The sequence below is a fragment of the Oncorhynchus mykiss genome, chromosome 31 (assembly GCF_013265735.2).
Source record: "Oncorhynchus mykiss isolate Arlee chromosome 31, USDA_OmykA_1.1, whole genome shotgun sequence".
NCBI classification, from domain to species: Eukaryota; Metazoa; Chordata; class Actinopteri; order Salmoniformes; family Salmonidae; genus Oncorhynchus; species Oncorhynchus mykiss.
Window position 1 is genome coordinate 13,975,880 of NC_050571.1, and position 21,721 is coordinate 13,997,600.

Here is a 21,721-nt window from a genome sequence, read left to right on the forward strand (position 1 = left end):
CGTCAGTGCGTGGTCTGAGTCAGGAGGATGATGATGATGATAACAGTTGGTATTAATGTTGTGATACAGGCGGTAGCGTCAGTACGTGGTCTGAGTCAGGATGATGATGATGATGATGATAACAGTTGGTATTAATGTTGTGATACAGGCGGTAGCGTCAGTGCGTGGTCTGAGTCAGGAGGACTATGATGATGATAACAGTTGGTATTAATGTTGTGATACAGGCGGTAGCGTCAGTACGTGGTCTGAGTCAGGATGATGATGATGATGATGATAACAGTTGGTATTAATGTTGTGATACAGGCGGTAGCGTCAGTACGTGGTCTGAGTCAGGAGGATGATGATGATGATAACAGTTGGTATTAATGTTGTGATACAGGCGGTAGCGTCAGTACGTGGTCTGAGTCAGGATGATGATGATGATGATGATGATAACAGTTGGTATTAATGTTGTGATACAGGCGGTAGCGTCAGTACGTGGTCTGAGTCAGGAGGATGATGATGATGATGATGATAACAGTTGGTATTAATGTTGTGATACAGGCGGTAGCGTCAGTGCGTGGTCTGAGTCAGGAGGATGATGATGATGATAACAGTCATGTTGTGATACAGGCGGTAGCGTCAGTGCGTGGTCTGAGTCAGGAGGATGATGATGATGATAACAGTTGGTATTAATGTTGTGATACAGGCGGTAGCGTCAGTGCGTGGTCTGAGTCAGGAGGATGATGATGATGATAACAGTTGGTATTAATGTTGTGATACAGGCGGTAGCGTCAGTACGTGGTCTGAGTCAGGAGGATGATGATGATGATGATAACAGTTGGTATTAATGTTGTGATACAGGCGGTAGCGTCAGTGCGTGGTCTGAGTCAGGAGGATGATGATGATGATAACAGTTGGTATTAATGTTGTGATACAGGCGGTAGCGTCAGTACGTGGTCTGAGTCAGGATGATGATGATGATGATAACAGTTGGTATTAATGTTGTGATACAGGCGGTAGCGTCAGTACGTGGTCTGAGTCAGGAGGATGATGATGATGATAACAGTTGGTATTAATGTTGTGATACAGGCGGTAGCGTCAGTGCGTGGTCTGAGTCAGGAGGATGATGATGATGATAACAGTTGGTATTAATGTTGTGATACAGGCGGTAGCGTCAGTGCGTGGTCTGAGTCAGGAGGATGATGATGATGATATCAGTCATGTTGTGATACAGGCGGTAGCGTCAGTGCGTGGTCTGAGTCAGGAGGATGATGATGATGATAACAGTTGGTATTAATGTTGTGATACAGGCGGTAGCGTCAGTGCGTGGTCTGAGTCAGGAGGATGATGATGATGATGATAACAGTCATGTTGTGATACAGGCGGTAGCGTCAGTGCGTGGTCTGAGTCAGGAAGATGATGATGATGATGATAACAGTTGGTATTAATGTTGTGATACAGGCGGTAGCGTCAGTACGTGGTCTGAGTCAGGAGGATGATGATGATGATGATGATAACAGTTGGTATTAATGTTGTGATACAGGCGGTAGCATCAGTACGTGGTCTGAGTCAGGATGATGATGATGATGATGATAACAGTTGGTATTAATGTTGTGATACAGGCGGTAGCGTCAGTACGTGGTCTGAGTCAGGAGGATGATGATGATGATAACAGTCATGTTGTGATACAGGCGGTAGCGTCAGTACGTGGTCTGAGTCAGGAGGATGATGATGATGATAACAGTTGGTATTAATGTTGTGATACAGGCGGTAGCGTCAGTACGTGGTCTGAGTCAGGAGGATGATGATGATGATAACAGTTGGTATTAATGTTGTGATACAGGCGGTAGCATCAGTACGTGGTCTGAGTCAGGATGATGATGATGATGATGATAACAGTTGGTATTAATGTTGTGATACAGGCGGTAGCGTCAGTACGTGGTCTGAGTCAGGATGATGATGATGATGATAACAGTTGGTATTAATGTTGTGATACAGGCGGTAGCGTCAGTGCGTGGTCTGAGTCAGGAGGATGATGATGATGATAACAGTCATGTTGTGATACAGGCGGTAGCGTCAGTGCGTGGTCTGAGTCAGGATGATGATGATGATGATGATAACAGTTGGTATTAATGTTGTGATACAGGCGGTAGCGTCAGTACGTGGTCTGAGTCAGGATGATGATGATGATGATGATAACAGTTGGTATTAATGTTGTGATACAGGCGGTAGCGTCAGTACGTGGTCTGAGTCAGGATGATGATGATGATGATGATAACAGTTGGTATTAATGTTGTGATACAGGCGGTAGCGTCAGTGCGTGGTCTGAGTCAGGATGATGATGATGATGATGATAACAGTTGGTATTAATGTTGTGATACAGGCGGTAGCGTCAGTACGTGGTCTGAGTCAGGAGGATGATGATGATGATAACAGTTGGTATTAATGTTGTGATACAGGCGGTAGCGTCAGTACGTGGTCTGAGTCAGGAGGATGATGATGATGATAACAGTTGGTATTAATGTTGTGATACAGGCGGTAGCGTCAGTACGTGGTCTGAGTCAGGAGGATGATGATGATGATGATAACAGTTGGTATTAATGTTGTGATACAGGCGGTAGCGTCAGTACGTGGTCTGAGTCAGGATGATGATGATGATGATGATAACAGTTGGTATTAATGTTGTGATACAGGCGGTAGCGTCAGTGCGTGGTCTTAGTCAGGAGGATGATGATGATGATAACAGTTGGTATTAATGTTGTGATACAGGCGGTAGCGTCAGTACGTGGTCTGAGTCAGGATGATGATGATGATGATGATAACAGTTGGTATTAATGTTGTGATACAGGCGGTAGCGTCAGTGCGTGGTCTGAGTCAGGAGGATGATGATGATGATAACAGTTGGTATTAATGTTGTGATACAGGCGGTAGCGTCAGTACGTGGTCTGAGTCAGGAGGATGATGATGATGATAACAGTTGGTATTAATGTTGTGATACAGGCGGTAGCGTCAGTACGTGGTCTGAGTCAGGAGGATGATGATGATGATAACAGTTGGTATTAATGTTGTGATACAGGCGGTAGCGTCAGTGCGTGGTCTGAGTCAGGAGGATGATGATGATGATGATGATAACAGTTGGTATTAATGTTGTGATACAGGCGGTAGCGTCAGTGCGTGGTCTGAGTCAGGATGATGATGATGATGATGATAACAGTTGGTATTAATGTTGTGATACAGGCGGTAGCGTCAGTGCGTGGTCTGAGTCAGGAGGATGATGATGATGATAACAGTTGGTATTAATGTTGTGATACAGGCGGTAGCGTCAGTGCGTGGTCTGAGTCAGGAGGATGATGATGATGATGATGATAACAGTTGGTATTAATGTTGTGATACAGGCGGTAGCGTCAGTGCGTGGTCTTAGTCAGGAGGATGATGATGATGATAACAGTCATGTTGTGATACAGGCGGTAGCGTCAGTGCGTGGTCTGAGTCAGGAGGATGATGATGATGATAACAGTTGGTATTAATGTTGTGATACAGGCGGTAGCGTCAGTACGTGGTCTGAGTCAGGAGGATGATGATGATGATAACAGTCATGTTGTGATACAGGCGGTAGCGTCAGTGCGTGGTCTGAGTCAGGAAGATGATGATGATGATGATAACAGTTGGTATTAATGTTGTGATACAGGCGGTAGCGTCAGTACGTGGTCTGAGTCAGGAGGATGATGATGATGATAACAGTTGGTATTAATGTTGTGATACAGGCGGTAGCGTCAGTACGTGGTCTGAGTCAGGATGATGATGATGATGATAACAGTTGGTATTAATGTTGTGATACAGGCGGTAGCGTCAGTACGTGGTCTGAGTCAGGATGATGATGATGATGATGATAACAGTTGGTATTAATGTTGTGATACAGGCGGTAGCGTCAGTGCGTGGTCTGAGTCAGGAGGATGATGATGATGATGATGATAACAGTTGGTATTAATGTTGTGATACAGGCGGTAGCGTCAGTGCGTGGTCTGAGTCAGGAGGATGATGATGATGATGATGATAACAGTTGGTATTAATGTTGTGATACAGGCGGTAGCGTCAGTACGTGGTCTGAGTCAGGAGGATGATGATGATGATAACAGTTGGTATTAATGTTGTGATACAGGCGGTAGCGTCAGTACGTGGTCTGAGTCAGGAAGATGATGATGATGATGATAACAGTTGGTATTAATGTTGTGATACAGGCGGTAGCATCAGTACGTGGTCTGAGTCAGGATGATGATGATGATGATGATAACAGTTGGTATTAATGTTGTGATACAGGCGGTAGCGTCAGTACGTGGTCTGAGTCAGGAGGATGATGATGATGATAACAGTTGGTATTAATGTTGTGATACAGGCGGTAGCGTCAGTACGTGGTCTGAGTCAGGAGGATGATGATGATGATAACAGTCATGTTGTGATACAGGCGGTAGCGTCAGTGCGTGGTCTGAGTCAGGAGGATGATGATGATGATAACAGTCATGTTGTGATACAGGCGGTAGCGTCAGTGCGTGGTCTGAGTCAGGAGGATGATGATGATGATGATAACAGTCATGTTGTGATACAGGCGGTAGCGTCAGTACGTGGTCTGAGTCAGGATGATGATGATGATGATGATAACAGTTGGTATTAATGTTGTGATACAGGCGGTAGCGTCAGTGCGTGGTCTGAGTCAGGAGGATGATGATGATGATGATAACAGTCATGTTGTGATACAGGCGGTAGCGTCAGTACGTGGTCTGAGTCAGGAAGATGATGATGATGATGATAACAGTTGGTATTAATGTTGTGATACAGGCGGTAGCGTCAGTGCGTGGTCTGAGTCAGGAGGACTATGATGATGATAACAGTTGGTATTAATGTTGTGATACAGGCGGTAGCGTCAGTACGTGGTCTGAGTCAGGATGATGATGATGATGATGATAACAGTTGGTATTAATGTTGTGATACAGGCGGTAGCGTCAGTGCGTGGTCTGAGTCAGGAGGATGATGATGATGATAACAGTTGGTATTAATGTTGTGATACAGGCGGTAGCGTCAGTGCGTGGTCTGAGTCAGGAGGATGATGATGATGATGATAACAGTTGGTATTAATGTTGTGATACAGGCGGTAGCGTCAGTGCGTGGTCTGAGTCAGGAGGATGATGATGATGATGATAACAGTTGGTATTAATGTTGTGATACAGGCGGTAGCGTCAGTACGTGGTCTGAGTCAGGAGGATGATGATGATGATGATAACAGTTGGTATTAATGTTGTGATACAGGCGGTAGCGTCAGTACGTGGTCTGAGTCAGGAGGATGATGATGATGATAACAGTTGGTATTAATGTTGTGATACAGGCGGTAGCGTCAGTACGTGGTCTGAGTCAGGATGATGATGATGATGATGATAACAGTTGGTATTAATGTTGTGATACAGGCGGTAGCGTCAGTGCGTGGTCTGAGTCAGGAGGATGATGATGATGATAACAGTTGGTATTAATGTTGTGATACAGGCGGTAGCGTCAGTACGTGGTCTGAGTCAGGAGGATGATGATGATGATGATAACAGTTGGTATTAATGTTGTGATACAGGCGGTAGCGTCAGTGCGTGGTCTGAGTCAGGAGGATGATGATGATGATAACAGTTGGTATTAATGTTGTGATACAGGCGGTAGCGTCAGTGCGTGGTCTGAGTCAGGAGGATGATGATGATGATGATAACAGTTGGTATTAATGTTGTGATACAGGCGGTAGCGTCAGTGCGTGGTCTGAGTCAGGAGGATGATGATGATGATAACAGTTGGTATTAATGTTGTGATACAGGCGGTAGCGTCAGTGCGTGGTCTGAGTCAGGAGGATGATGATGATGATGATAACAGTCATGTTGTGATACAGGCGGTAGCGTCAGTACGTGGTCTGAGTCAGGAAGATGATGATGATGATGATAACAGTTGGTATTAATGTTGTGATACAGGCGGTAGCATCAGTACGTGGTCTGAGTCAGGAGGATGATGATGATGATAACAGTTGGTATTAATGTTGTGATACAGGCCGTAGCGTCAGTGCGTGGTCTGAGTCAGGAGGATGATGATGATGATGATGATAACAGTTGGTATTAATGTTGTGATACAGGCGGTAGCGTCAGTACGTGGTCTGAGTCAGGAGGATGATGATGATGATGATAACAGTCATGTTGTGATACAGGCGGTAGCGTCAGTACGTGGTCTGAGTCAGGAGGATGATGATGATGATAACAGTTGGTATTAATGTTGTGATACAGGCGGTAGCGTCAGTACGTGGTCTGAGTCAGGAGGATGATGATGATGATGATAACAGTTGGTATTAATGTTGTGATACAGGCGGTAGCGTCAGTACGTGGTCTGAGTCAGGAAGATGATGATGATGATGATAACAGTTGGTATTAATGTTGTGATACAGGCGGTAGCGTCAGTACGTGGTCTGAGTCAGGAGGATGATGATGATGATAACAGTTGGTATTAATGTTGTGATACAGGCGGTAGCGTCAGTACGTGGTCTGAGTCAGGAGGATGATGATGATGATGATAACAGTCATGTTGTGATACAGGCGGTAGCGTCAGTGCGTGGTCTGAGTCAGGATGATGATGATGATGATGATAACAGTTGGTATTAATGTTGTGATACAGGCGGTAGCGTCAGTACGTGGTCTGAGTCAGGAGGATGATGATGATGATAACAGTTGGTATTAATGTTGTGATACAGGCGGTAGCGTCAGTACGTGGTCTGAGTCAGGAGAATGATGATGATGATAACAGTTGGTATTAATGTTGTGATACAGGCGGTAGCATCAGTGCGTGGTCTGAGTCAGGAGGATGATGATGATGATGATAACAGTTGGTATTAATGTTGTGATACAGGCGGTAGCGTCAGTACGTGGTCTGAGTCAGGAGGATGATGATGATGATAACAGTCATGTTGTGATACAGGCGGTAGCGTCAGTACGTGGTCTGAGTCAGGAGGATGATGATGATGATAACAGTTGGTATTAATGTTGTGATACAGGCGGTAGCGTCAGTACGTGGTCTGAGTCAGGAGGATGATGATGATGATGATAACAGTTGGTATTAATGTTGTGATACAGGCGGTAGCGTCAGTACGTGGTCTGAGTCAGGAGGATGATGATGATGATGATAACAGTTGGTATTAATGTTGTGATACAGGCGGTAGCGTCAGTGCGTGGTCTGAGTCAGGAGGATGATGATGATGATAACAGTTGGTATTAATGTTGTGATACAGGCGGTAGCGTCAGTACGTGGTCTGAGTCAGGATGATGATGATGATGATGATAACAGTTGGTATTAATGTTGTGATACAGGCGGTAGCGTCAGTGCGTGGTCTGAGTCAGGAAGATGATGATGATGATGATAACAGTTGGTATTAATGTTGTGATACAGGCGGTAGCGTCAGTGCGTGGTCTGAGTCAGGATGATGATGATGATGATGACAACAGTTGGTATTAATGTTGTGATACAGGCGGTAGCGTCAGTACGTGGTCTGAGTCAGGAGGATGATGATGATGATGATAACAGTCATGTTGTGATACAGGCGGTAGCGTCAGTGCGTGGTCTGAGTCAGGATGATGATGATGATGATGATAACAGTTGGTATTAATGTTGTGATACAGGCGGTAGCGTCAGTGCGTGGTCTGAGTCAGGAGGATGATGATGATGATGATAACAGTCATGTTGTGATACAGGCGGTAGCGTCAGTACGTGGTCTGAGTCAGGAGGATGATGATGATGATGATAACAGTCATGTTGTGATACAGGCGGTAGCGTCAGTACGTGGTCTGAGTCAGGAGGATGATGATGATGATAACAGTTGGTATTAATGTTGTGATACAGGCGGTAGCGTCAGTACGTGGTCTGAGTCAGGAGGACTATGATGATGATAACAGTTGGTATTAATGTTGTGATACAGGCGGTAGCGTCAGTACGTGGTCTGAGTCAGGAGGACTATGATGATGATAACAGTCATGTTGTGATACAGGCGGTAGCGTCAGTACGTGGTCTGAGTCAGGATGATGATGATGATGATGATAACAGTTGGTATTAATGTTGTGATACAGGCGGTAGCGTCAGTACGTGGTCTGAGTCAGGATGATGATGATGATGATGATAACAGTTGGTATTAATGTTGTGATACAGGCGGTAGCGTCAGTGCGTGGTCTGAGTCAGGAGGATGATGATGATGATGATAACAGTTGGTATTAATGTTGTGATACAGGCGGTAGCGTCAGTGCGTGGTCTGAGTCAGGAGGATGATGATGATGATGATGATAACAGTTGGTATTAATGTTGTGATACAGGCGGTAGCGTCAGTGCGTGGTCTGAGTCAGGAGGATGATGATGATGATAACAGTTGGTATTAATGTTGTGATACAGGCGGTAGCGTCAGTGCGTGGTCTGAGTCAGGAGGATGATGATGATGATGATGATGATGATGATGATGATGATGATAACAGTTGGTATTAATGTTGTGATACAGGCTGTGGCGTCAGTACGTGGTCTGAGTCAGGAGGATGAGAACCTGTCAGACTCTGGTCATAACTCCATGAACAGTCTTCCTCCATACAGACCTCCCTTCAGACCACAGCTGGCTCACATCAGGTCAACTCCTGTTTCTCTGTGTCTGTCTCTTTGTCTGTCTGTCTCTGTGTCTGTCTGTCTCTGTGTCTGTCTGTCTCTGTGTCTGTCTGTCTCTGTGTCTGTCTGTCTCTGTCTGTCTCTGTGTCTGTCTGTCTCTGTGTCTGTCTGTCTCTGTGTCTGTCTCTGTGTCTGTCTGTCTCTGTGTCTGTCTGTCTCTGTGTAGGTCTGTGTCTGTCTCTGTGTCTGTTTGTCTCTGTATCTGTCTGCCTCTGTCTGTCTCTGTGTCTGTCTGTCTCTGTGTCTGTCTGTCTGTGTCTGTCTGTCTGACTCTGTCTGTCTCTGTGTCTGTCTGTCTCTGTGTCTGTCTGTCTCTGTGTCTGTTTGTCTCTGTGTCTGCTTGTCTCTGTGTCTGCTTGTCTCTGTGTCTGTCTGTCTCTGTGTCTGTCTGTGTCTGTTTGTCTCTGTGTCTGTTTGTCTCTGTGTCTGCTTGTCTCTGTTTGTTTGTCTCTGTGTCTGCTTGTCTCTGTGTCTGTTTGTCTCTGTGTCTGCTTGTCTCTGTGTCTGCTTGTCTCTGTGTCTGCGTGTCTCTGTGTCTGCTTGTCTCTGTGTCTGTCTCTGTGTCTGCTTGTCTTTGTGTCTGTTTGTCTCTGTGTCTGCTTGTCTCTGTGTCTGTTTGTCTCTGTGTCTATTTGTGTAGATCACTGATGATGAGGAGGATAGTATTGATGATGAAGATGTATGTCTCTTACCACCCTCAGTGCCTCCATGGGCCACATCAACTCCATTGGCTCTCTGGACCGAGCATCAAAGGTTGGGGGGTCGTCGGGGGTCGCCATGGCGGAGATGGCCATGTCGTGTCATAGCATGGCAACGCTCAGCCGCCTGGCGCCATACGGAGGGGAGGCTCCGCCCCCTTATGAACTGTCACTCTCTGTAGAGGAGGTGGTGAGTGATGGATGCATGGATCAGTTGGTTGATTGGTTGGTTGGTTGGTTGGTTGGTTGGTTGGTTGGTTGGTTGGTTGGTTGGTTGGTTGATTGATTGGTTGGTTGATTGATTGGTTGGTTTATTGGTTGGTTGCCTATTTGGTTTATTGGTTGGTTGGTTGGTTGGTTGGTTGGTTGGTTGGTTGGTTGGTTGGTTGGTTGGTTGATTGGTTGGTTGGTTGGTTGGTTAATTTATTGGTTGGTTGAGTGATTGGTTGGTTGGTTGGTTGGTTGGTTGGTTGGTTGGTTGGTTGATTGGTTGGTTGGTTGGTTGGTTGGTTGGTTGATTGGTTAATTGGTTGATTGATTGGTTGGTTGGTTGGTTGGTTGGTTGGTTGAGTGATTGGTTGTTTGGTTGATTGGTTGTTTGGTTGATTGGTTGGTTGGTTGAGTGGTTGAGTGATTGATTGGTTGATTTATTGATTAATTGATTGGTTGATGGTTGATTGATTGGTTGATTGATTGATTGGTTGGTTGGTTTATTGATTGGTTGGTTGGTTGGTTGGTTGATTGGTTGGTTGGTTGATTGGTTGGTTGGTTGGTTGATTGGTTGGTTGATTGATTGATTGATTGACTGTCCAGGTGCGTGATCTGGAGGAGAGGCTGGTGGAAAAGGAACATGAGCTGAAACAGATGAGGAGGAACCTGGATGAGAGTGAAGGAGCCATCGTGCAGGTGATGAGTAAACTTGCTTGTGTGTGTGTGTGTGTGTGTTTGTGTGAGTGTGTTTGTGTGAGTGTGTTTGTGTGAGTGTGTCAGTGTGTTTGTGTGAGTGGGCATGTAGGTATGCGTCTATAACGCTCTGTTTCTTTTTCTCCCTCCCACCCTTTTTCACTTGCTCTCTCTCTCTCTCTCTCTCTCTCTCTCTCTCTCTCTCTCTCTCTCTCTCTCTCTCTCTCTCTCTCTCTCTCTCTCTCTCTCTCTCTCTCTCTCTCTCTCTCTCTCTCTCTCTCTCTCTCTCTCTCTCTCTCTCTCTCTCTCCCTCCATCTTCTCTGTAGGTGTTTGAAGGTAAACAGCGTCTGTGGGAGAAGGAGTTGGAGGAGTTGAAGCATCTGTACACCGCCAAGCTGCGTCAGGTTTCCCAGCATGCTCAGCATTCAGAGCGTGCACTGCAGCTGCAGCTGTACAAGGCCCAGCAGGAGAAGAACAGACTGCAGGATGAACTGGATGCTCTGACGGGGGGGAGACAGAGAGAGGGTCAGGGGAGTCTGAAGGGAACCAGCCCTACTCTGGAGGAGACTCAGTGGCAGGTGAGGGGGTGGGGGGATGGAGTGGGGAAGGTGAAGGGGTGGGGGGATGGAGTGGGGAAGGTGGAGTGGGGGTGGGGGGATGGAGTGGGGAAGGTGAGGGGGTGGGGGGATGGTGAGGGGATGGAGAGGGGAAGGTGAGGGGGTAGGAGGATGTAGTGGGGAAGGTGAGGGGGTGGGGGGATGGAGAGGGGAAGGTGAGAGGGTAGGAGGATTTTTTAATTTTTTTACCTTTATTTAACCAGGCAAGTCAGTTAAGAACAAATTCTTATTTTCAATGACGGCCTGGGAACAGTGGGTTAACTGCCTGTTCAGGGGCAGAACGACAGATTTGTACCTTGTCAGCTCGGGGGTTTGAACTCGCAACCTTCCGGTTACTAGTCCAACGCTCTAACCACTAGGCTACCAGGATGGAGTGGGGAAGGTGAGGGGGTAGGAGGATGGAGTGGGGAAGGTGAGGGGGTGGGGGGATGGAGTGGGGAAGGTGAGGGGGTAGGAGGATGGAGTGGGGAAGGTGAGGGGGTACGAGGACGGAGTGGGGAAGGTGAGGGGGTGGGGGGATGGAGTGGGGAAGGTGAGGGGGTAGGAGGACGGAGTGGGTAAGGTGAGGGGGTACGAGGACGGAGTGGGGAAGGTGAGGGGGTGGGGGGATGGAGGGGGTACGAGGACGGAGTGGGGAAGGTGAGGGGGTAGGAGGATGTAGTGGGGAAGGTGGGGGGGTGGGGGGATGGAGTGGGGAAGGTGAGGGGGTAGGAGGATGTAGTGGGGAAGGTGAGGGGGTGGGGGGATGGAGTGGGGAAGGTGAGGGGGTACGAGGACGGAGTGGGGAAGGTGAGGGGGTAGGAGGATGGAGTGGGGAAGGTGAGGGGGTACGAGGACGGAGTGGGGAAGGTGAGGGGGTAGGAGGACGGAGGGCGGGCATAGAGAGAGGATTTGACTGAGGGATGCTGGTGAAGAGCAGGGTTTATTTATCATCCTCTTTAACCACCCCTCCATCCTTACCTTTCAGGTGTGTCAGAAGTCGGGTGAGATCTCGTTGTTGAAGCAACAGCTGCGTGATTCCCAGGCGGAGGTGACCAGCAAGCTGTCAGAGCTGTTCCAGCTGAAGACCCAGCTGAGAGAGACCAGAGGAGAGCTGCAGAGCCGTGATGGACAGATAGACACGCTGCAGACAGCCTTACACGGTGCGCAACCACGACGACAGAGGAAAGGGGGAGCGGAGGAGAGTGGGACACTAGGGTCTCGAGGATCAGGAGGGGCATCAGGTATAGATATTTGTTTATTTAACCTTTATTTAACCAGGAAAGGCCCATTGTGACCCACAGTCTCTTTTTGAAGGGAGACCTGGCCAAGACGGCAGCAACAATCAATACATTACAGAATTAAAACATACAACAACATGATCCAGCCTAAAAAAATAATAATAATAACAGTCTCCCATCAATATTTTAAATCCATTCAGTGGCACTAATATATCTAGATGAAGCATGGATTGTAGACTATTCCATGCGTCTGGTGTAGAAGAAGAGAAGGCAGTCTTGCCTAATACCTTGAATGTCCTGGGGACTTTAAGTAGCAACCACCTAGCAGACCAGGTATGGTAACTGCTGGGGGTGAAGGAGACCAGACTACAGAGGTAAAGAGGGAGTTTACCTGCTGGTGGTGAAGGAGACCAGACTACAGAGGTAAAGAGGGAGTTTACCTGCTGGGGGTGAAGGAGACCAGACTACAGAGGTAAAGGGGGAGTTTACCTGCTGGTGGTGAAGGAGACCAGACTACAGAGGTAAAGAGGGAGTTTACCTGCTGGTGGTGAAGGAGACCAGACTACAGAGGTAAAGAGGGAGTTTACCTGCTGGTGGTGAAGGAGACCAGACTACAGAGGTAAAGAGGGAGTTTACCTGCTGGTGGTGAAGGAGACCAGACTACAGAGGTAAAGAGGCAGTTTACCTGCTGGTGGTGAAGGAGACCAGACTACAGAGGTAAAGAGGGAGTTTACCTGCTGGGGGTGAAGGAGACCAGACTACAGAGGTAAAGAGGGAGTTTACCTGCTGGTGGTGAAGGAGACCAGACCACAGAGGTAAAGAGGGAGTTTACCTGCTGGTGGTGAAGGAGACCAGACTACAGAGGTAAAGGGGGAGTTTACCTGCTGGGGGTGAAGGAGACCAGACTACAGAGGTAAAGAGGGAGTTTACCTGCTGGTGGTGAAGGAGACCAGACTACAGAGGTAAAGAGGGAGTTTACCTGCTGGTGTTGAAGGAGACCAGACTACAGAGGTAAAGAGGGAGTTTACCTGCTGGTGGTGAAGGAGACCAGACTACAGAGGTAAAGAGGGAGTTTACCTGCTGGTGGTGAAGGAGACCAGACTACAGAGGTAAATAGGGAGTTTACCTGCTGGTGGTGAAGGAGACCAGACTACAGAGGTAAAGAGGGAGTTTACCTGCTGGTGGTGAAGGAGACCAGACTACAGAGGTAAAGAGGGAGTTTACCTGCTGGTGGTGAAGGAGACCAGACTACAGAGATAAATAGGGAGTTTACCTGCTGGTAGTGAGGGAGACCAGACTACATAGGTAAAGGGGGAGTTTACCTGCTGGTGGTGAAGGAGACCAGACTACAGAGGTAAAGAGGGAGTTTACCTGCTGGTGGTGAAGGAGACCAGACTACAGAGGTAAAGAGGGAGTTTACCTGCTGGGGTTGAAGGAGACCAGACTACAGAGGTAAAGAGGGAGTTTACCTGCTGGTGGTGAAGGAGACCAGACTACAGAGGTAAAGAGGGAGTTTACCTGCTGGTGGTGAAGGAGACCAGACTACAGAGGTAAAGAGGGAGTTTACCTGCTGGTGGTGAAGGAGACCAGAATACAGAGGTAAAGAGGGAGTTTACCTGCTGGTGGTGAAGGAGACCAGACTACAGAGGTAAAGAGGGAGTTTACCTGCTGGGGGTGAAGGAGACCAGACTACAGAGGTAAAGAGGGAGTTTACCTGCTGGTGGTGAAGGAGACCAGACTACAGAGGTAAAGAGGGAGTTTACCTGCTGGTGGTGAAGGAGACCAGACTACAGAAGTAAAGAGGGAGTTTACCAGCTGGTGGTGAAGGAGACCAGACTACAGAGGTAAAGAGGGAGTTTACCTGCTGGTGTTGAAGGAGACCAGACTACAGAGGTAAAGAGGGAGTTTACCTGCTGGTGGTGAAGGAGACCAGACTACAGAGGTAAAGAGGGAGTTTACCTGCTGGTGGTGAAGGAGACCAGACTACAGAGGTAAAGAGGGAGTTTACCTGCTGGTGGTGAAGGAGACCAGACTACAGAGGTAAAGAGGGATTTTACCTGCTGGGGTTGAAGGAGACCAGACTACAGAGGTAAAGAGGGAGTTTACCTGCTGGTGGTGAAGGAGACCAGACTACAGAGGTAAAGAGGGAGTTTACCTGCTGGTGGTGAAGGAGACCAGACTACAGAGGTAAAGAGGGAGTTTACCTGCTGGTGGTGAAGGAGACCAGAATACAGAGGTAAAGAGGGAGTTTACCTGCTGGTGGTGAAGGAGACCAGACTACAGAGGTAAAGAGGGAGTTTACCTGCTGGGGGGTGATGGAGACCAGACTACAGAGGTAAAGAGGGAGTTTACCTGCTGGTGGTGAAGGAGACCAGACTACAGAGGTAAAGAGGGAGTTTACCTGCTGGTGGTGAAGGAGACCAGACTACAGAGGTAAAGAGGGAGTTTACCTGCTGGTGGTGAAGGAGACCAGAATACAGAGGTAAAGAGGGAGTTTACCTGCTGGTGGTGAAGGAGACCAGACTACAGAGGTAAAGAGGGAGTTTACCTGCTGGTGGTGAAGGAGACCAGACTACAGAGGTAAAGAGGGAGTTTACCTGCTGGTGGTGAAGGAGACCAGAATACAGAGGTAAAGAGGGAGTTTACCTGCTGGTGGTGAAGGAGACCAGACTACAGAGGTAAAGAGGGAGTTTACCTGCTGGGGGTGAAGGAGACCAGACTACAGAGGTAAAGAGGGAGTTTACCTGCTGGTGGTGAAGAAGACCAGACTACAGAGGTAAAGAGGGAGTTTACCTGCTGGGGGGTGAAGGAGACCAGACTACAGAGGTAAAGAGGGAGTTTACCTGCTGGTGGTGAAGGAGACCAGACTACAGAGGTAAAGAGGGAGTTTACCTGCTGGTGGTGAAGGAGACCAGACTACAGAAGTAAAGAGGGAGTTTACCAGCTGGTGGTGAAGGAGACCAGACTACAGAGGTAAAGAGGGAGTTTACCTGCTGGTGTTGAAGGAGACCAGACTACAGAGGTAAAGAGGGAGTTTACCTGCTGGTGGTGAAGGAGACCAGACTACAGAGGTAAAGAGGGAGTTTACCTGCTGGTGGTGAAGGAGACCAGACTACAGAGGTAAAGAGGGAGTTTACCTGCTGGTGGTGAAGGAGACCAGACTACAGAGGTAAAGAGGGATTTTACCTGCTGGGGTTGAAGGAGACCAGACTACAGAGGTAAAGAGGGAGTTTACCTGCTGGTGGTGAAGGAGACCAGACTACAGAGGTAAAGAGGGAGTTTACCTGCTGGTGGTGAAGGAGACCAGACTACAGAGGTAAAGAGGGAGTTTACCTGCTGGTGGTGAAGGAGACCAGAATACAGAGGTAAAGAGGGAGTTTACCTGCTGGTGGTGAAGGAGACCAGACTACAGAGGTAAAGAGGGAGTTTACCTGCTGGGGGGTGATGGAGACCAGACTACAGAGGTAAAGAGGGAGTTTACCTGCTGGTGGTGAAGGAGACCAGACTACAGAGGTAAAGAGGGAGTTTACCTGCTGGTGGTGAAGGAGACCAGACTACAGAGGTAAAGAGGGAGTTTACCTGCTGGTGGTGAAGGAGACCAGACTACAGAGGTAAAGAGGGATTTTACCTGCTGGGGTTGAAGGAGACCAGACTACAGAGGTAAAGAGGGAGTTTACCTGCTGGTGGTGAAGGAGACCAGACTACAGAGGTAAAGAGGGAGTTTACCTGCTGGTGGTGAAGGAGACCAGACTACAGAGGTAAAGAGGGAGTTTACCTGCTGGTGGTGAAGGAGACCAGAATACAGAGGTAAAGAGGGAGTTTACCTGCTGGTGGTGAAGGAGACCAGACTACAGAGGTAAAGAGGGAGTTTACCTGCTGGGGGGTGATGGAGACCAGACTACAGAGGTAAAGAGGGAGTTTACCTGCTGGTGGTGAAGGAGACCAGACTACAGAGGTAAAGAGGGAGTTTACCTGCTGGTGGTGAAGGAGACCAGACTACAGAGGTAAAGAGGGAGTTTACCTGCTGGTGGTGAAGGAGACCAGAATACAGAGGTAAAGAGGGAGTTTACCTGCTGGTGGTGAAGGAGACCAGACTACAGAGGTAAAGAGGGAGTTTACCTGCTGGTGGTGAAGGAGACCAGACTACAGAGGTAAAGAGGGAGTTTACCTGCTGGTGGTGAAGGAGACCAGAATACAGAGGTAAAGAGGGAGTTTACCTGCTGGTGGTGAAGGAGACCAGACTACAGAGGTAAAGAGGGAGTTTACCTGCTGGGGGGTGAAGGAGACCAGACTACAGAGGTAAAGAGGGAGTTTACCTGCTGGTGGTGAAGGAGACCAGACTACAGAGGTAAAGAGGGAGTTTACCTGCTGGTGGTGAAGGAGACCAGACTACAGAGGTAAAGAGGGAGTTTACCTGCTGGGGGGTGAAGGAGACCAGACTACAGAGGTAAAGAGGGAGTTTACCTGCTGGTGGTGAAGGAGACCAGACTACAGAGGTAAAGAGGGAGTTTACCTGCTGGTGGTGAAGGAGACCAGACTACAGAAGTAAAGAGGGAGTTTACCAGCTGGTGGTGAAGGAGACCAGACTACAGAGGTAAAGAGGGAGTTTACCTGCTGGTGTTGAAGGAGACCAGACTACAGAGGTAAAGAGGGAGTTTACCTGCTGGTGGTGAAGGAGACCAGACTACAGAGGTAAAGAGGGAGTTTACCTGCTGGTGGTGAAGGAGACCAGACTACAGAGGTAAAGAGGGAGTTTACCTGCTGGTGGTGAAGGAGACCAGACTACAGAGGTAAAGAGGGATTTTACCTGCTGGGGTTGAAGGAGACCAGACTACAGAGGTAAAGAGGGAGTTTACCTGCTGGTGGTGAAGGAGACCAGACTACAGAGGTAAAGAGGGAGTTTACCTGCTGGTGGTGAAGGAGACCAGACTACAGAGGTAAAGAGGGAGTTTACCTGCTGGTGGTGAAGGAGACCAGAATACAGAGGTAAAGAGGGAGTTTACCTGCTGGTGGTGAAGGAGACCAGACTACAGAGGTAAAGAGGGAGTTTACCTGCTGGGGGGTGATGGAGACCAGACTACAGAGGTAAAGAGGGAGTTTACCTGCTGGTGGTGAAGGAGACCAGACTACAGAGGTAAAGAGGGAGTTTACCTGCTGGTGGTGAAGGAGACCAGACTACAGAGGTAAAGAGGGAGTTTACCTGCTGGTGGTGAAGGAGACCAGAATACAGAGGTAAAGAGGGAGTTTACCTGCTGGTGGTGAAGGAGACCAGACTACAGAGGTAAAGAGGGAGTTTACCTGCTGGGGGGTGAAGGAGACCAGACTACAGAGGTAAAGAGGGAGTTTACCTGCTGGTGGTGAAGGAGACCAGACTACAGAGGTAAAGAGGGAGTTTACCTGCTGGTGGTGAAGGAGACCAGACTACAGAGGTAAAGAGGGAGTTTACCTGCTGGTGGTGAAGGAGACCAGACTACAGAGGTAAAGAGGGAGTTTACCTGCTGGTGGTGAAGGAGACCAGAATACAGAGGTAAAGAGGGAGTTTACCTGCTGGTGGTGAAGGAGACCAGACTACAGAGGTAAAGAGGGAGTTTACCTGCTGGGCGGTGAAGGAGACCAGACTACAGAGGTAAAGAGGGAGTTTACCTGCTGGTGGTGAAGGAGACCAGACTACAGAGGTAAAGAGGGAGTTTACCTGCTGGTGGTGAAGGAGACCAGACTACAGAGGTAAAGAGGGAGTTTACCTGCTGGTGGTGAAGGAGACCAGAATACAGAGGTAAAGAGGGAGTTTACCTGCTGGTGGTGAAGGAGACCAGACTACAGAGGTAAAGAGGGAGTTTACCTGCTGGGGGGTGAAGGAGACCAGACTACAGAGGTAAAGAGGGAGTTTACCTGCTGGTGGTGAAGGAGACCAGACTACAGAGGTAAAGAGGGAGTTTACCTGCTGGTGGTGAAGGAGACCAGACTACAGAAGTAAAGAGGGAGTTTACCAGCTGGTGGTGAAGGAGACCAGACTACAGAGGTAAAGAGGGAGTTTACCTGCTGGTGTTGAAGGAGACCAGACTACAGAGGTAAAGAGGGAGTTTACCTGCTGGTGGTGAAGGAGACCAGACTACAGAGGTAAAGAGGGAGTTTACCTGCTGGTGGTGAAGGAGACCAGACTACAGAGGTAAAGAGGGAGTTTACCTGCTGGGGGGTGAAGGAGACCAGACTACAGAGGTAAAGAGGGAGTTTACCTGCTGGTGGTGAAGGAGACCAGACTACAGAGGTAAAGAGGGAGTTTACCTGCTGGTGGTGAAGGAGACCAGACTACAGAGGTAAAGAGGGAGTTTACCTGCTGGGGGGTGAAGGAGACCAGACTACAGAGGTAAAGAGGGAGTTTACCTGCTGGTGGTGAAGGAGACCAGACTACAGAGGTAAAGAGGGAGTTTACCTGCTGGTGGTGAAGGAGACCAGACTACAGAGGTAAAGAGGGAGTTTACCTGCTGGGGGGTGAAGGAGACCAGACTACAGAGGTAAAGAGGGAGTTTACCTGCTGGTGGTGAAGGAGACCAGACTACAGAGGTAAAGAGGGAGTTTAACAGCTGGTGGTGAAGGAGACCAGACTACAGAGGTAAAGAGGGAGTTTACCTGCTGGGGGTGAAGGAGACCAGACTACAGAGGTAAAGAGGGAGTTTACCTGCTGGTGGTGAAGGAGACCAGACTACAGAGGTAAAGAGGGAGTTTACCTGCTGGTGGTGAAGGAGACCAGACTACAGAAGTAAAGAGGGAGTTTACCAGCTGGTGGTGAAGGAGACCAGACTACAGAGGTAAAGAGGGAGTTTACCTGCTGGTGTTGAAGGAGACCAGACTACAGAGGTAAAGAGGGAGTTTACCTGCTGTTGGTGAAGGAGACCAGACTACAGAGGTAAAGAGGGAGTTTACCTGCTGGTGGTGAAGGAGACCAGACTACAGAGGTAAAGAGGGAGTTTACCTGCTGGTGGTGAAGGAGACCAGACTACAGAGGTAAAGAGGGATTTTACCTGCTGGGGTTGAAGGAGACCAGACTACAGAGGTAAAGAGGGAGTTTACCTGCTGGTGGTGAAGGAGACCAGACTACAGAGGTAAAGAGGGAGTTTACCTGCTGGTGGTGAAGGAGACCAGACTACAGAGGTAAAGAGGGAGTTTACCTGCTGGTGGTGAAGGAGACCAGAATACAGAGGTAAAGAGGGAGTTTACCTGCTGGTGGTGAAGGAGACCAGACTACAGAGGTAAAGAGGGAGTTTACCTGCTGGGGGGTGATGGAGACCAGACTACAGAGGTAAAGAGGGAGTTTACCTGCTGGTGGTGAAGGAGACCAGACTACAGAGGTAAAGAGGGAGTTTACCTGCTGGTGGTGAAGGAGACCAGACTACAGAGGTAAAGAGGGAGTTTACCTGCTGGTGGTGAAGGAGACCAGAATACAGAGGTAAAGAGGGAGTTTACCTGCTGGTGGTGAAGGAGACCAGACTACAGAGGTAAAGAGGGAGTTTACCTGCTGGTGGTGAAGGAGACCAGACTACAGAGGTAAAGAGGGAGTTTACCTGCTGGTGGTGAAGGAGACCAGAATACAGAGGTAAAGAGGGAGTTTACCTGCTGGTGGTGAAGGAGACCAGACTACAGAGGTAAAGAGGGAGTTTACCTGCTGGGGGTGAAGGAGACCAGACTACAGAGGTAAAGAGGGAGTTTACCTGCTGGTGGTGAAGAAGACCAGACTACAGAGGTAAAGAGGGAGTTTACCTGCTGGGGGGTGAAGGAGACCAGACTACAGAGGTAAAGAGGGAGTTTACCTGCTGGTGGTGAAGGAGACCAGACTACAGAGGTAAAGAGGGAGTTTACCTGCTGGTGGTGAAGGAGACCAGACTACAGAAGTAAAGAGGGAGTTTACCAGCTGGTGGTGAAGGAGACCAGACTACAGAGGTAAAGAGGGAGTTTACCTGCTGGTGTTGAAGGAGACCAGACTACAGAGGTAAAGAGGGAGTTTACCTGCTGGTGGTGAAGGAGACCAGACTACAGAGGTAAAGAGGGAGTTTACCTGCTGGTGGTGAAGGAGACCAGACTACAGAGGTAAAGAGGGAGTTTACCTGCTGGTGGTGAAGGAGACCAGACTACAGAGGTAAAGAGGGATTTTACCTGCTGGGGTTGAAGGAGACCAGACTACAGAGGTAAAGAGGGAGTTTACCTGCTGGTGGTGAAGGAGACCAGACTACAGAGGTAAAGAGGGAGTTTACCTGCTGGTGGTGAAGGAGACCAGACTACAGAGGTAAAGAGGGAGTTTACCTGCTGGTGGTGAAGGAGACCAGAATACAGAGGTAAAGAGGGAGTTTACCTGCTGGTGGTGAAGGAGACCAGACTACAGAGGTAAAGAGGGAGTTTACCTGCTGGGGGGTGATGGAGACCAGACTACAGAGGTAAAGAGGGAGTTTACCTGCTGGTGGTGAAGGAGACCAGACTACAGAGGTAAAGAGGGAGTTTACCTGCTGGTGGTGAAGGAGACCAGACTACAGAGGTAAAGAGGGAGTTTACCTGCTGGTGGTGAAGGAGACCAGACTACAGAGGTAAAGAGGGATTTTACCTGCTGGGGTTGAAGGAGACCAGACTACAGAGGTAAAGAGGGAGTTTACCTGCTGGTGGTGAAGGAGACCAGACTACAGAGGTAAAGAGGGAGTTTACCTGCTGGTGGTGAAGGAGACCAGACTACAGAGGTAAAGAGGGAGTTTACCTGCTGGTGGTGAAGGAGACCAGAATACAGAGGTAAAGAGGGAGTTTACCTGCTGGTGGTGAAGGAGACCAGACTACAGAGGTAAAGAGGGAGTTTACCTGCTGGGGGGTGATGGAGACCAGACTACAGAGGTAAAGAGGGAGTTTACCTGCTGGTGGTGAAGGAGACCAGACTACAGAGGTAAAGAGGGAGTTTACCTGCTGGTGGTGAAGGAGACCAGACTACAGAGGTAAAGAGGGAGTTTACCTGCTGGTGGTGAAGGAGACCAGAATACAGAGGTAAAGAGGGAGTTTACCTGCTGGTGGTGAAGGAGACCAGACTACAGAGGTAAAGAGGGAGTTTACCTGCTGGTGGTGAAGGAGACCAGACTACAGAGGTAAAGAGGGAGTTTACCTGCTGGTGGTGAAGGAGACCAGAATACAGAGGTAAAGAGGGAGTTTACCTGCTGGTGGTGAAGGAGACCAGACTACAGAGGTAAAGAGGGAGTTTACCTGCTGGGGGGTGAAGGAGACCAGACTACAGAGGTAAAGAGGGAGTTTACCTGCTGGTGGTGAAGGAGACCAGACTACAGAGGTAAAGAGGGAGTTTACCTGCTGGTGGTGAAGGAGACCAGACTACAGAGGTAAAGAGGGAGTTTACCTGCTGGGGGGTGAAGGAGACCAGACTACAGAGGTAAAGAGGGAGTTTACCTGCTGGTGGTGAAGGAGACCAGACTACAGAGGTAAAGAGGGAGTTTACCTGCTGGTGGTGAAGGAGACCAGACTACAGAAGTAAAGAGGGAGTTTACCAGCTGGTGGTGAAGGAGACCAGACTACAGAGGTAAAGAGGGAGTTTACCTGCTGGTGTTGAAGGAGACCAGA

At 48.7% G+C, this 21,721-nt stretch overlaps 1 protein-coding gene across 1 annotated transcript in view; it reads left to right on the plus strand.

Moving 5' to 3' along the window:
• n4bp3 (NEDD4 binding protein 3) overlaps window positions 1-21,721 on the plus strand; it is a 99,312-nt gene that overhangs the window by 72,733 nt on the left and 4,858 nt on the right. Inside the window, exons 5-9 of the mRNA XM_036969944.1 lie at window positions 8,528-8,649; window positions 9,387-9,573; window positions 10,197-10,289; window positions 10,614-10,865; window positions 11,872-12,127. Coding sequence (XP_036825839.1) covers window positions 8,528-8,649; window positions 9,387-9,573; window positions 10,197-10,289; window positions 10,614-10,865; window positions 11,872-12,127 — 910 coding nt within the window. The remainder of the gene's footprint in view (window positions 1-8,527; window positions 8,650-9,386; window positions 9,574-10,196; window positions 10,290-10,613; window positions 10,866-11,871; window positions 12,128-21,721) is intronic.